The 15,739-nt window shown below is 37.7% G+C and overlaps 2 protein-coding genes across 2 annotated transcripts; one reads left to right on the top strand and one right to left on the bottom strand.

The window, feature by feature from the left end:
• Window positions 1-38: 38 nt before the first annotated feature.
• Window positions 39-9,989, top strand: LOC145491232 (harmonin-like). The gene is made up of 21 exons (XM_081470385.1): window positions 39-194; window positions 317-384; window positions 870-953; window positions 1,300-1,359; window positions 1,506-1,573; window positions 2,495-2,568; window positions 3,492-3,600; window positions 3,749-3,773; window positions 3,963-4,029; window positions 4,217-4,323; window positions 5,112-5,196; window positions 5,293-5,352; window positions 5,579-5,635; window positions 5,744-5,954; window positions 6,359-6,458; window positions 7,094-7,190; window positions 7,916-7,969; window positions 8,259-8,346; window positions 8,465-8,574; window positions 8,955-9,064; window positions 9,464-9,989. Exons 1-21 carry the CDS (start codon window positions 126-128, stop codon window positions 9,480-9,482), a joined length of 1,722 nt encoding a protein of 573 aa, XP_081326511.1. The 5' UTR covers window positions 39-125; the 3' UTR covers window positions 9,483-9,989.
• An 88-nt stretch (window positions 9,990-10,077) lies between these two features.
• LOC145491229 (neuronal acetylcholine receptor subunit alpha-9-like) lies at window positions 10,078-14,831 on the bottom strand. The gene is made up of 9 exons (XM_081470382.1): window positions 14,717-14,831; window positions 13,741-13,889; window positions 13,436-13,480; window positions 12,993-13,102; window positions 12,194-12,329; window positions 11,565-11,853; window positions 10,927-11,144; window positions 10,669-10,825; window positions 10,078-10,474 (listed from the first exon to the last, which is right to left on the bottom strand). Exons 1-9 carry the CDS (start codon window positions 14,766-14,768, stop codon window positions 10,257-10,259), a joined length of 1,374 nt encoding a protein of 457 aa, XP_081326508.1. The 5' UTR covers window positions 14,769-14,831; the 3' UTR covers window positions 10,078-10,256.
• Between the last annotated feature and the right edge of the window lie 908 nt (window positions 14,832-15,739).

Genomic DNA, 15,739 nt, shown 5'->3' on the forward strand with positions numbered 1-15,739 from the left:
AAGGTTTCACAAATCTCAAACATTAGCACCCAGGCCTTTTTCTCAAGAGCTAAGGCCACACATTTTGAAATGGTGTTTGCAAAATCGCTTAATTTTTTGGTGTTTTTTTGTATGTTTCGAAAAGTATGAGGCGAGGATTTGAGCAGGAGAATCTATACACTTTGTCTAAACACGCTACAGAGTTTAAAAATAAGGTAACTAACCCTGTAATTTTGATTTAGTTTGAGGGGACTGCTCTGTATATCAGATGATATATGACTTAAAACATTCATCTCCAAATTCACGTACAAGCTTAGTTAATCCTTTACTCTTCAAGGTTAAAGTCTTGATTGAGAACGATGAAGAAAGAGTTGCCTTTTATGAGGCTCTCCAGGACTATCAGGGGTAAGCGCCTAGTTATTTGTTCCAGCATTTAATTAGGCTTAAACACTTAAGCTTTATTGTTTTGATTGCATTAATTTGGAGTGCAGATCGACACACACATTTACGACATTCTTAAATCAATTCATTCATTTATTTATTCATTCATTCATTCATTCATTCATTTATCTATATTTACAATTTATGGCAATCAGTTAGCAATTGCAAATCAATCCGTAAAAACATACATGTAGCTAAATGAAGGGAGGTCTTCCTTGGAAATAATCAAACCTGACGGAGACTTACAATTTTGAATGAGAACAGTTTTTAGTTAACTGATTTATACCACTAATTATTTTTTGCTTAACATTTGAGTATAAATTTCTATCAACCTGACCCTTTACACAATATTTTTTCCATACACAGTTTGCACATGTTTTTGCTGGTTATTTTTATTAATGGTTAATTAAGCAATAAATAAATTATTGATTAAAATTATTTCACATCAGGTCCAACTCACTCCAAAAACTTGTGAATGATCTGAAGTCTGTCATCAACACTCCCAAGAGATATCCACTATTCAGAGAAGTGAAGTAGGTTGTACTTGATACATGTATGTTCCTGACTGCTTCCACTTAATTTATGGGGAACTTCTTCCCTTGAATTTGATTAAGTTGATCTTAGTCGCCAAATTTACACAACAGTGCAACTGGCACTGTCAATAAATTATTCATTGTATGATATACTGTACTGAATTTGATCAACCCCTGGTAGTGTTGTATGTCAATTCTGTAGACTTGGGTTAGTTACATGCATGATGAAACAATGAAGTATAAGATTAGCATGCGGTTTAAAGGACAACAAAATACTAAATCCTGTTGGAATTGAGTGTAGCATAACTTATTTTTTAGGACTGATATCTACTCTAACTTATGACAGGTATTTGATAAAGCCAGCTGACACTACAGCATTCCTGAATTTGATTCCCAAGTTACCAAGGTGTGTGGGGTGTGACTACTCTCAATAAGTCCTGTCTGTCCTGTAACTAAGATCAAACTGTAATTCATCATCATCATTATCATCATCATCATCATCATCATCATCATCATCATCATTATGTGACATTTCCAGTAACTCTTTTTCAGTGATGGAATACGGCTCATTAAGCTTGAGCACTTTGGAAACAGTGCCATTGGATTCAGTGTTCGTGGAGGTAAAATTTGCCTATGTGTGTGTGTTTCACAAAAAAATTCATACCAGGGAGGGAGGGGGGGTATTAAGTTCATACCAAACAACCCTCTGTAGAGGAGATCCGTATATTCTTACAGAACAATACAATCAGTTGAGGCATGATATTTGTAGCATGGTCAGTTATAGTTTTACCCCCATTCAGAAATCAACAAGATGTTCATAAGTTTCCTTTGATTTTGTATTTGATATTTGATTTCTCAACATCTAAATTTTGCTATGATTAAAAAGTGAATTTTTGGATATATGCAGTTTAAAGAGTTTTCATTAGCTTCTAGCCATCATGTATAATCATGAGCAACTATAATATGCTCTACAAATATGGTAAAGCATAGGACTGGCATATTTTTAGGGCATTTTTATTTTTTGTCACTTTGGTTTTCTGTTTTTTTTTTGGGGGGGGGGTGGGGTGTTTTTAATAGAACAATTATTCCGCTAGTCTTGTTTTTATTAGATATGAGACGATTATAGCCAAGTTGGCAAGCTACACCCCTCATTAGCCATCTACATGTTATGGTAGCATCTCGCATCCAATGTGCATGTGGAATTATAGTTGTTGTATAATATGTAGGTGTCAGTACTGGACAGACACTGTATGAAATGACAATTTTTATTTAGGCCAAATGGCTGTGGCCCTTTCAGTACAAATTGTACATGCTTTCAAGGTAGTTAGGGGATCTAGGAAGCTAATTAGGACTGGTTTTGTGTGGGTGAGCATTCTGGTACAATTAACAGAATTTATATGTGTGTGTAATTTAACACATAGATCTGTAGCACGCTAACAGCATTTCTATTGTGGTAACCGTGTATATAATATTTATACTTGATAACACAACAGTGACATCTGACAACAGCTAATAGGTTCCTTATTGTTAATCTGTTACAGGGCGGGAGCATGGAGTTGGAATCTTTGTGTCTCTTGTTTCACGAGGTTCACAGGCAGACATTGTTGGACTAAAGGTACTTTTCTGCTCAGATGTACGCTCTAAATCAGAACTTTGTCTTAATAAATTTTGTAATCAATACTTCAGTATTTAAATTATGTTGGAGTGTATTAAGTTTAGCCTGTTTGATCTACATGGTGATCAGTAATTTCACCACTCACCAGTCTAAAAGGGAGTAACTGCCCCATGACAATTATTGTCATGGGGCAGTGAAGGTTACTCCAAACCTTCACGGGGCTACATTTGCCAAATTTTCTTTTTTTCAAGGAAATTAAAGTTCATTATTTAAGGTAACATTTTCCAAGAAAGTGAAAATAAAATATTGTAACGTGGGGGGGAAAAGAAAAAAAAAGAGATCAGGAAAAAGAAATTTGTTAATAAAAATTAATAAACCGTAAAGGTGTCATAATCCCCAAAAGGCATGGACTCCTCAGTGACCTTTACGCGGAAAACGGCTTAATCCGGAGATCCTATATTGACTTCTTTCAATTCAAGATTTCATGCTCTTCAAGAGTGACTCCTCGTAATCACACTTCAGCAATTGCTCCTCAGTTTCGTTTTGTTTTGTGGCTTATCACTTTCCTTCTGTTTTGTGCATTATTGTTGACTACTGGCCTAAAACATGTGCACCTAAAACATGACTGTAACACTATCGCTTTCCTGTGAAGCTCAAGTTTGCATACTGTGAACACTGGGAGGAAATCAATCTGCAAAACAGAATATAACATTATCGAATTCTACATATCGTTACCCTTCTATTGATATATAGTTTGTGGGGATCTCATCACAAAAAAAAGGCACATGCGCATTTTTTTCCGGATGACACCCGCAAATGTTTGGAGTAACCTTAGTTAGTCATTGTATACATTGCCATCAGTTGAACCACCACAGATTGTATTCCCTTTACGTATACTGTTCCTACTTTCTTGTTCTGTCTAGGCAGGAGATGAGATTTTAAGTATCAATGGATTGTACATTGCAGAATCAACTCATGGAGAGGTAGTCAACATCTTGAGGTCTCAAAAAAATCTTCTTGTGAAAGTTAGAAGTAAGAATTTCCTTTGATTACACATTACAAATAGTTTATTTAAAAACATTATTATATATCCACTTTAATAATGTACCAGTTGATTATTTTATTATGAAGACTACTCACTCAGTGAGTTTGATGATGTTCAATTCTCTTTTATTCACAGCCACAGGGAAAGTACCATGCAAAATGTGAGTGCCTGGCGAACCATTAATTCATCACTCTACATGCTTCTTATAGTGACAATTAGTATATTAATATTATTACTTTTTTGTTCACTAGCTATTGCTAAACGTGTGTTTATTTATAATAATATTTTATTTATTGACTTTTAAGTTATTAAATTTGTTTACTTATTAATTATAATTTTTTTCCAATAGAAATGATATCATCAGCTGGGAAACTGCAGAGGGAAAAGAAAATGTTTATTATCATCCTGATTTACTGGTGAGTAATTAAAACAATCTATAAAGAAACAAAATAGTGCATGTGAAACAGATCTGACTGGCAGTATGCGTACATAGCCTAATAGTCCCATGTATAACTGTAGACTTGTTCATACAAGTACAGTCGTATGCATGAGAAGTTGCATGCCCATCAGTACATTATCATGTATTGCCTTGACTGCTTGTAGGATTATCTCATCAAAGAAGGAGACTTTGTAGATGAACCCAGATTTGAACCTGCTCCAGACGACAAGCAAGTGACATTGGTTGTTGGACCTAAAGGAATTGGTTGTAGGTAAGAACTGCCACTAACACCCCTGATTCAAGGTCTTAAGGTACATGTATGCATACCAAAGGGAGGTTACATTTATATGACATTAACAAGTCAAATTCCATAAGAAAACCCATGACTACTAGTGGTGTGAATAAAAATTCACTGTACAGTTTCTTTTATGTGCGCATTATATTTTTTCCTTCGACAATGGCTTTTTTTATTGTAGGGTTCCTTATCAGTTTTGACTTTAATTGTAAATACATGTACGTTATTGCGTTATTGAGTACATGTACAGTACCTCCTGGCATTACAACATGAGTGACAGGCTATGCATTCTACAACTTAACAGGTCAGAGAGATAAGTGTTGATGGCACAATTTTTGCTAAATTTCAAAGCACTTCAAGCCTATTGTTTTTAATTATATGAACTGTAATGATAAGAATTAAGTTGTAGTATAGATATAAATAAGGTATATTTATTGAATTTGTAAATCCTGATGAATTTTCACGATGTTCAAAGAAAGATTAAGGAAAGATTAAAGATCATAATAATTGTAGCAGTTACAGTATTATCCTTGTTATCCAGGGATATTATATCCAATTTCGTTGATCCTAATTGCCTTTCTGTTTTATCTCTTTTCCTTATGGGTTTCCTGTCATTTTCAAGATTCTACAAAATTTGATCCTGTTTTGCAGTTTTCAAAATGTTGCTCAAAGCACAAGACAGTGCCTGAGTTGAACTCATTTAGTTAGAGTAGAGCATCAGTCTTGTGAGCAAACCTGATTTGTCCTGTGTCATATTCTCTTAGTGTTCGGAATGGCATACCAGGCAAAGAAGGGCTGTTCGTGATCTCCGTCACATCAGGCTCATTAGCTGATAAGACTGGTGTACGGGTAAGTTATCAACAACAACAACAACAACTCGCTCATAGAACATTCTGGTAGTTGTGGTGCTCACATTCAGTTAGTAAAAAAACATTTTTTTTCTAGATCGGTGATCAAATAGTGGCAGTTAATGGAAAGAATATTATGAAACTAAGGTACTCAGAGGTAAGTTCACTGAGATTTTTACTATTCACAAATTCACACCAGTGGGTGTGTTAAAAAGGCCATCCAGGAACATTGGGGATGAGGAAATACAGACAGTCCTCCAGTCTTCAGCATGAGTAGAATCAAGTTAAAACGGGCAAACCCACCCCCAACCCATCACCTGACAAACACACCCCACCTAAGTTTGTTCAGTTCAAACCTCTTTTCTTTTCTCTTTTTGATATAGGCGATATACTTGCTGAAGTCTTTCAAGGAATTACAACTTGTTCTCCGGCATGACAAGGTAACTGGTAATTTGTATTACATTTGGAGCATTAAGTAGGGGCCTGTCTTTCGCCAGTGGTGTAATACATTGCTTTTGTTCAAGCAAGCATTACATTTTTTGCAACAGGAAGCAGAACAGTTTATCATGGAGGAAATTGCTAAACAGCAGAAGGACAAACTACCAGAATTTGCCATTAAAACTCAGCTGCTAACTCGAAAAGCGGAAGAAAAAGAAAGATTAGATAAAGCCAAAGAACAGATGCACTTCAAGCAGCTGCTGCAATCAAAACGTGAAGAGGATGATCAGGGGCATGAGAAATCTAAGGGAGCAACTGAAGGTACAGTTAAACCTGTTGTATCAGACTTGTCTTGCAACACTGTTGCATTGAAACTTGACAAACATCTTTGCTCGTATTTAACTACCAGCTATGTGGCAAGTTGCGGCAGTGTGAACTTTGTGCAACGTGATGCCACGATTAACAACTTGACTAGTAATACACGCTATGACGCTTTCAACGTTGTCGAGCGACAAGTTGAAAGATAATCTTTCCCTTATTACTCCACGTTAATGTAGATTACAATATGGACAATTTATAAAATGCGAGTCTCATGAGAGATCTTTATCATTTGCTCGTTAATAAGTCCCAACTGTGGACTAAGATAGTACACAAAATAATAATCAACATGCAGTTAAGTTGTTTTAAAAGTCTTTCTCGTTAATTTCCTGTGATTTTCTGCTCAGGAAGGGAAGTAGAAAATGCAGAAGTCAGTCAGCTGTCCAACAAATCCCAGTGCTCAGAGCTTACACCCAACAGTCACAAACGAGCAGCGTTTTCAGAAACGTAAGTTCTCTGGTCACGGTTTCATTTCAGTTCAGTGCGAGTTTGAATGCATCTTGAAGACCCTTGAAGGATTCAGTTGAATGAGAGCTGAGATGTCTTTTCATCAGTGAGTCGCAAACTGCGGCTTATCTTCTTGGTCTTGCTACTGGTTTCATGTTTGTCGTTTCCTGAATGCTGAGAGGATTATTAATTATAGTACTTTTAGTGTGAGTTAACAGAACTGTTCACTCTCAGAAAGCGACCTTATTTTTAAGTTATCATCCAAGAATTCAATTCGATCTGGTTGGGGGCGAACTTGATCAAGTTGAGTCAATGTGGGAGCGAACTCGGTGGGGGCGAACTTGCTATGAGGCGAAACCGGCAGCTACCATTAAAAATAACAAACAATGAATGAAGATTATGCCCTGAATTCTCCTTTACCCTCCTAAAACTAACTGCATCATAAGCTAAGAATGAAACGCAAAAAGGCATTGTGGTTGTAATCAGACATTGTAAGAACTTATGCAAACCCGCAAACTTGACACTGATTAATAACACTGTTTTTTAGTTTAGTACCAGGTCACCTTGAAATAGACCCTCTGAAAAAGGATGGTATAAAATGTTTCAAGTTTGGCCCTCTTTTTTCTCTATTTCAGTGTACAAGTTGTTGTTGCAGGAACCAGTAAAAACTACCATGAAGAAACTGTGGTCAGTGATGTGCATCCCGCGTCTTTGCATCCCAGCAATGTACAGGTATTATATGAAGTCAACCGAAAGGCAGGGTACACAATGTTCCTTACATAAACGTACAAGAAAGTTCACTGACCGGGGACTCACACCACATGTCACACTGTAAAGGATAGTGAGCCTAACTTAGTAACATAGCCTACAAGCAGGCTCAGGCACTGCGCCACAATCAAAGGTCAAACCCTCAGAGATGAGCCGGTGAAAATAAGAGCTCTGATTTTCATCGGCTCACTTTACTCGTCGACTCGTCTCTCGCTGCGTCACCTTTGCTCGTGCTGGAGCGCATTACAACCTGCTCGCAGGCTAAAAGTAACCCAGCGGTAACATATCAAACACGAAAGACCGTTTTTGACCACATTTCAAAACATCGAGAAGGGAGTTGAAAATACGATGCGCAGTGGAGTATTTTGATTTCTGACGAACCTCAAGGTGTTTGGAAATGTGGTCAAACACTGTCTTTAGTGTTTGATATATCTTCTCAATCGAAACTAAAACTAGGGAGACAACAGAGAAACAAAATTGTCAAAACCTACGCTAATTAAGACCGTCATGATTTCCGTTGTCGAAACTCGATGAATTATTAATGAATTAAGAGGATTCCAGAAACTAAGTCGGATTATGTTACTTTGTTCACTCAGAGTACAGAACTCGGTTAACAACCAGAAACAACAGCAAGTGAATTGTTTAATACTATGATGATCATTTCCCGCTTGAATTTTCTTTTGTTATAGTTTGAAGATGACGTGCTTGAGGGGAGAGAAGCTCACTTTTTGTCAATTGAAAAGGTAAATAATAGCTGACCTTTGTGAAATGTTAATGCCTCTGACCGGTGTATTTATCTTTTGAGATCTCTAATAAAATCCTGTTTATTGTACTTGGAACAATGCCGCGGCTACGGTTTTAAGGGTTCAATAGTACTTATATCCGCCAAGCCTATGCCACCCTACCTGAAATGAATCGTGACCAGTCACTCGAGCGTAGTCCCAAGCCTTTTTGCTAGTGAGAATGTCGGCTAAGTGAGTTTTCTACATTTTATGTCTTGACATTTTCTTCTTTCTTGGTTTTAAACTGCAGGTGTCAGAGTTAGGGCTAGAGTTGGAGGAACGCGATGGCGGAATTTACGTGACAGGTGTTCAAGAACATGGCTGTGTGGCTGTACACGGTACGTTTCTGTTTCCCTCGCTGATCCAATCACGTTTAAACTTCATGACTTACTAGTGCCCAGTTGAGTACATGGACTATTCTTCCCCAGTTTTCTGTTCATGAGCTCCTTCTTTTAGGCGGAGTATGTCCTGGAGATCAGTTGCTAAATGTGGAGGGCACCAGTCTCCTTGGAGTCAGTGTGCAACAAGCTCACGAGGAGTTAAACAAGGCCATGAACAGAAACTCAGTAAGTTTGTATGTAATATACTTTGCATAAATAGCCATTGGAAAATAATTTTTAGAGGGGCAAATGCATTTAAATTTAACGGACTTTTATACGCGACAAAGGAACTGTCATCTTCCTATTCTCGTTGGATCTCGGTTTGGACTGAGTGATCGATAACTAATTTGACCTTACAATACCAGTGCATTGTCAAGAAGGTAACTTATGAGAGTACGCAGAATAATCAACCAAGGGACATTATCTTGATGCCAAATCAAGTTCTCAGAACTAACACTGAGGAATATCCATGGTAACAAGTTAGGAGAATTGATAATTTATCGAGCTTGAGAGTGAAGGTATGAGATCTAATAATATTGTGTCTTTGCTGTTATTGCTGCACTCAGGAAAATATCGATCTCGTCGTGGCCATTTCTTTGAAAAGAGCGAGCCGGCGGCCAGTTCTGAGAAGTGGCAGTGTAGTGAGGAAACGAGATCCCGTCACTGGGGTGGAGGTGTAAGTAGTTTTGTATGCTAGGATCATTGACGCAGGGGGGTAGTAGAGGGGGTGAACACTGCGAGCTGTTGTTGCTGAGCTCAAGTAGCAGAGTTTTGATCGTACATAACAAGCGAAGAAATTCCTTGAAATATAAGAAAACACTCCTCACTTAAGGACCCTGGAAACTCTTTTTGGCTCACTTGATTTTTTTTACGTAACAAACTGACCCATCTTTTGACTGAATGTTAATAGTTTCCTGTGGAAGTCACGCAGTCGATTGATACACGTTATCACAAGAAAAGTGTCGTCACTTGTCGATTTGATTACGTTTGAGAACTGTAATAATGAAGGTGCTATGAAGTATAATTTTAACTACAGTTTATTCATTTAATATATTTCTGTTCGGTTTTCTTTCAGGTATGACACATGGCTTTAGTTAATTCTCCCGTCGCACAAATAACGCTTTGACAGAGCGTTAGAAAAGGAAATATAAATGAAGACTTAGTTTAGATTCTTGTTGTTACTTATTTTATCACTTTTGAAGAAAGATATAGACTCACGAAGTTCATTAAGTCTTGTCAAAATTATCGTGAAAATTCTCACAATGATTAGAACTGTTCACAAAGAAGTCTTTTCCTGGCTCGAAATAGATAGACCGCTAAACCGATGAGTATTCGTAAAGTTCTGTATCAAACAGAAAATAGGTGTTGTATCTTTTCAATCCATTACACAAAGTAAATTTGTTTCAAATCTAGAGTATTACTTTCAGACTGGAAAACACTGGAGGAAGAGTGTTGCCTGCCAAGACAAAAGGAGATATATGTTGTAGATATATTTAACAAGTATATTTATTTGTTTTTAACATTTGTATATCGAGATTTTATGCACAGTTATATTTATCATTCTTGTCTGAATGTCAATAAAATGGTTGGACTCAACAGAACATATAGAACTGTTTGGTTCCTGGAGTGCTGATATATACATGTTCTGGTTCGTTTAGTGTGGTCACCTGGCCGAGGGAAGTTCTGAAAAGAACTGTTGTTGGTGATTTATGTATCGACAACCCGAGCGGAAGTCATCTTTCAGCACGTGAAAATCTGGGTAATATCCCCTTTCCTCCCCTCCCCTGTACTGAATCTATCCAGACTGTATCTAGATATATAAGTAAAAAAAATTACAAATAATCAATAAATTGATAAATTACTCAGGTTTAAGTTCCAAATCTTGTGTCCACTGCAAACACAGCGATAAGAGTAATAACGACTGAGATGAGAAACAGCCAAATAAAGAATCTGTTGAGGACATTCGCAGCTAGTACCCATTCCTCTCTAAGTTCATCCGTCTTATCTTGTTCTTTGACGTTGTCAGCTAGGATTTTGACCGCGCGGGACTCGGCTACAGGGAGTTCAGACTTCTTTTCTTGCAACGCTGTCAAATAAAGTAAACAATTACAGTTCTATAGATTACATTGGGGACGGTAAGTAACTGGTGATGATAAAAGTCATCTATCACAGGGACGATTTGCCGAAATTTAACTGGACGCAAGGTATACGCCATTAAGAGACTTTCAATCATTCCCCGTCATGCTAAAGTGATTGTACAAACAGTGATTAGCATCTTACGTTTTCTCCACTTGTTCACTACTCTCCGTGCAACCTTCTCGTTTTCTTCATTCCGAGGGTTCGACTGTGCTTTTTTGTGTGACGTCGTTTCTTGTTCGGCCTTTTCTTGTCCGGTTTTGTAGAAAACAATTCGCGCCAAGTAGCCCAGTATGTATTTCTGAAAACGAATACCAAGAGTGAACCGTCGAGGAGTACTGGTAGTTATTTTGAATTGCATGCTTGTCCATTACTGGTATATTATCTGTTTTCTTTACTCACCCGTTTCCAGACTGGCAATGCGCATGGCCGGTTGTGGACAAATCGCAGCACGTAACACATTGCAGCAAGTGACAGGGACACCTCTATTATTGTGGAGCAGTAGTATTTACCAATCAGTGGAAGGTTCTCAGAAACTGGCATTTTTTCCTCCACCATTAAGAAAAATACCGCAAGAGAGAGCAGAATTGTTACTCCGACTGCCATCCGCTCGCCAGTATCTGAAATTGAAATTGAATGACATCGTTACAAACCTTTGCTCCCAAAATAACAAAAGAGCGCCTATACGACCGACTAGCAAGTTAGCTTGACTGACTGACTGACGGACGAACGGACGCACTGCCTAACAGACCGCCTGACGAACGGACTGACTGACTGGTTGGCTGATTAGCTTACTGGTCGACTGTCTGACTGTCTGACTGGCATACTGACTGAATGATTGACTGTCTGACTGACTGCCTGACTGACTGACTGACTGACTGATTTCTGTCTCTGACTGATTGACTCACTGATTTACTGTCTCACTGACTGGTTAGCTGATTGGCTTACTGGTTGTATGGCTGAATACTGACTTATCAGAAAGGTGGCGCACACTATTTAGGAGCTGATGCAGGCAGTGGATATGAGGAAACATCCCTAACCTTCAGGCATTAGAAATACTAGAAGAGTCAACACAGCGATCAGTGCGCACGGTGTGATGAAATTCGTGACGTAAAATTGAGACAGCCGCCTGATGTGAAGAACATACGACACTCCAGACACCATCGCTTTGCAACAGAAATGCGACATGAGGCTTTGTTCAGATCGAGCATTGATCAGCTGCCATTCTCCGTTAGCAAGGTATTGCTGAGTGGAGACAGTGTCACTAGCTGCGTTAATGTTTAGCTTGGTAATGTCGTAGTTCCATGATCCGAATGTTAATTTGCACATCTGAAAAAGAGATTTGATTTAACCGTCAATGCTTCTTACTGCTTCTTAGTATTTTAAAATTAGTTTCGTCGAAGAAGCTGTCTTGTCAGTCAGTCAATCAATCAATTGATCAGTCAGTCAGTCAGGCAGCCAGCCAGCCAGTCAGTCAGCCAGCCGGTCAGTCAGTCAGTCAGTCAGTCAGTCAGTCGGTCAATCAGTTAGTCAGTCGGTCATTTAGTCAGTCAGTCCGTCCGTCCGTCAGTCAGTTAGTGTGTCTGTCTATCTGTCTGCCTGTCATTCAGTCATTGAGGTTGGCAATCCTTGATTTGTTGACTAGTGTATATGACGTCAAGTCACTAACCTGTTCATCAAACGGAAAGTTCTCCACGCTTATTTGACAGGAGCTCATAGTAGTCATGGGAACAACCCACGAAACATTCCCATCATATGTCACGGTAGCTTTGAAAGGATTTGTGTCCGAATCATCAAAGTCGGCACTAAAGAAGAAAAACTAAATCTAAAGTCTTTATTGGGTTTGACCATGCAAGATTGGTTGGAAAATTCCGGTTTCTCCTGGTGTCAAAAGAAACGAGTGCAAAAAGTTGCTATTGATATATAGATAAGTACTGTATTCACTTAAGTTATTCAGTTGATACCTCAAGCCATATTTTAATTTCCACCGTTAATGCGGTGCATAAAACTTCTACTTCACTTGCGTCAGCTTGAATAGATACAGAACAAGTTAAGTGGGTGTAAAAGAAATTCAAGCGAAGACAGCGGCGTCCTAAGAGTCAGTCTACGTTTCAAGGATCAACAGCAAGTGCGTGATCTCAGTCACAAGATCGGCACACTACCCTACATACATACACATACATAAACTTTATTTTTTCTCGAATTTAAGAGTAGCTATTATACATGCTAATTTTTCCAAGAGAAAAATAACAAAAGAATTTGTCACAAGGAAATTGGAACAAGATCTCGAACCCAAATCAAGCCTGTAGTCATAACCTGTGCGATGCAGATTATTTACAGTGAGTGGGGTCTGGCTACTCTAAGCTACTCAGTAGCTGAAACGTTTTATACATGAAAGAAAAAGACAAAAAGAAACACCATCATCAGCCTATGGGTTTGTCATGTGCACCCAATCAAACTCAACTTACTTGTTGTATAAAATGATACGCGGTGTCCATATATCAGTATCATCTATGTTAATCTGTCTTATTTCGCCATATTTTGAAGGAGTCCATCTCAGATGCATATCTCTCCAATGCTAAATAAAAAAAAAACAGTGAACTGAAATATTAAATATCCCACAAGACATTGTAAATGATTAGTAATGTCTGGTAAATTATATTATGATATAAAAACACTTTCCAATCAAAGCAAATTAAGCCAATGGTTACACACATGAGATAAATTGATCATGTATTTACTGCGATCAGCAAAAAGCCAAAAAAGAAAATCAATCGCATTTATCGTTAATTAATTTGTCCTCTTATAATAACATCCATATTATAATACATATTATAATAACATATTAAACGAAAGAGAAAACGTTCATATGGCTTCGAATAAACAGGTCTACACACGTTAAAAAACTTACCATTTTAATTCTTACATCTAAATCGATCTTCAGATGTTTTTCATCCTAAGGAACAGAGATAAAATAAAAATAATATTGATTAGCAAAAGCAAAAATATTACATCACATCAAACCACCAGTCAGTCAGTCAGTCAGTCGGACAGTCAGTCAGTTAGTCGGACAGTCAGTCAGCTGGTCAACCAGTTAACCAATCAGCCAACCAGCCAGTAAGTCAGTCATGTGCTATTGGCCATTCTAAGGGATCAAACGTGTGGAGACTGGTGCGAAATTACTCCTGAGAGTGAGACTTCGAGCGCTTTACTTACTACTTTAACAATCCGGTGAAGAATCAAACTGTGCTTCACTTCTATGGTGTCATTATCATCTAAAACCGGTCTAAACTTGTTGCTGTAACGTGTAGTATTCAGAAGATATCTTGTTAGGTCTCCCTCTTGACAGTAGCAACATAGCACTCCTGTAAAGCACACAAAAGGGACATAACAACAATAATCTTTATATTCTTTCTTTCTTTATATTCTTTTTATTTGGCCCGCGGATAGCAAGTGTTAATTTATCGCCAATTAATCGAAAGTCGCGATGATATGAAGGAAGTACACAGTGATAACGTGTGGCTCCCCGGTACAAACTCAACTCATTAGCTGGCTCATACTGCCCTCTCACTGTTTATGGTTCTCATTCCTCGTAACAGGCAGAAAACTTGGGCCCCGAGCGGGTTTTTGTTGCATTCAGTTCGGTTTACTGTGTATCGATTGGTCTGTTTGGCTTTCAAGCGATTTTTTGCTCACTCATTCAATTGAAAGTTTCAAGCTTAAGTGAAGTTTTCAAAATGGTTATCATGTATTCATCTGGGATGATCAAGCAGCAATTATTTGGCTAGTCATCATGGCTGCTATGTGACGTCACAACAGATACATAGCTAAATATGAATAAGACGCGAAATGAAAATGCCATCCCTTCATATTTAAAAAGAATAGTCACATGCGCTGTTACTACTCTCTATATGAACATACCTTTCTACTGTTTGACAACAGGTTTACACCATGTTAATTCGTTGTCATTATTGCATATGGAAATTAATCAACCTTCCTTGCTAACGGTTTAGTGAAATTCTCAATGACGAATTGATTGGTGTTAAGGTAGTCAGCCTTAGAAAGGAAAAGATGTTTGGTAGTAGACATTTTTCGCTTGCTGTTTCAGGGTGCGTGAAATAAACCACTATCTTGGCTTTGTAATAAAGAATGAATATTGATGGACAAAGTTTAACAGTAAAAACACGCTTACCTTGGAAGACGATTACAAGCCAAGCCGGATACATCTTGGTGAAAATGTACATTTTTGCTTCAAGAATTCCGCCAAAAACACAAGCATTGAATGAAACATATTTTACTACAGTCGTGTTACGGAAATTGCTCAACGCCGCATGTTAATGAACAGAATGGCTCGAGAGAGCTGTTCAGTGCAGGTGGCAAGCCACTATTATGGTTCACAAATAAATAGCAACGACCAAACGAGTGAAAACACGATTTATTATTGATTAGAACTTGTTATTTAAATATTCAACGTACTCTGCCATCGCTTGTAACATTTATTTAATTAAAACTTAATATAAATGCCTTCATCTTTGAATAATCATTGTCTAAACCCAAATTAAAAACATTAAGCTATTCGTTTCTGTATATTGTGTAATTCATGTTCATATGTCTACCCTAGGAATTGATAGCCGACTTCATTTCCCAATGTGATAGTGTTCAAATATATAACCGTTCTCCCAAATAAACACTGTTATTGTTGGGCCAGGTTCCATGTGTTTTGAGCTTCTCTAAACCGTCAGTGTCCAAGTTGGGTTGGCGAGAATCCGCTTTCCCGTTAACGTTGCCGTGGTAACAATTTAATCTGTTGTTGTTTTTCGTCGGTGTTTGACATGTGTGAAACTTGGCACGTACTTTTCTCAAACTAACGTTTGTCCATGAAATTCAAGGTCAACTTCTTCATCCAACGATGTAATTAATATAACTCAATGAAACATCCCAGATATCAGCTTTTTAATTTCTCGCCGATTCTCCGTATGATACTTTATTGCAAATATTGTAAACTTTTTCGTTCCATTACGAAGTAAAGCAAATAAGTTTTTTCTTCTATCTACTCAGCTTGTTTAGTTTTCTTACTATTCTGAGTAATTTGTTTGCTTAATCAAATTAGTTGTCTTTGTGCTGTTTTTTTATTATTTTCTTAGAAATCTGGCAAAATAAAATGGTTGGTTGTTGTTGTTTATTAGAAGCGAAAGCAAATTATGAAACGTGTTAA

This window comes from Orbicella franksi, chromosome 6 (assembly GCF_964199315.1).
Source record: "Orbicella franksi chromosome 6, jaOrbFran1.1, whole genome shotgun sequence".
In the NCBI taxonomy this organism is placed as follows: Eukaryota; Metazoa; Cnidaria; class Anthozoa; order Scleractinia; family Merulinidae; genus Orbicella; species Orbicella franksi.

What these genes read in the sequence shown, in the direction of transcription:
- LOC145491229 (XM_081470382.1), bottom strand. Translation starts at nt 14,768, where the DNA reads ATGTACATTTTCACCAAGATGTATCCGGCTTGGCTTGTAATCGTCTTC. An exon ending in AGTATTTCTAATGCCTGAAG is followed by an intron (nt 11,145 to 11,564) that starts GTTAGGGATGTT and finishes TTTCAATTTCAG; the next exon opens with ATACTGGCGAGCGGATGGCA. An exon ending in CATTGCCAGTCTGGAAACGG is followed by an intron (nt 10,826 to 10,926) that starts GTGAGTAAAGAA and finishes ATTCGTTTTCAG; the next exon opens with AAATACATACTGGGCTACTT.
- LOC145491232 (XM_081470385.1), top strand. Translation starts at nt 126, where the DNA reads ATGAGGCGAGGATTTGAGCAGGAGAATCTATACACTTTGTCTAAACAC. An exon ending in CAGACATTGTTGGACTAAAG is followed by an intron (nt 2,569 to 3,491) that starts GTACTTTTCTGC and finishes TGTTCTGTCTAG; the next exon opens with GCAGGAGATGAGATTTTAAG. An exon ending in CTGATAAGACTGGTGTACGG is followed by an intron (nt 5,197 to 5,292) that starts GTAAGTTATCAA and finishes TTTTTTTTCTAG; the next exon opens with ATCGGTGATCAAATAGTGGC.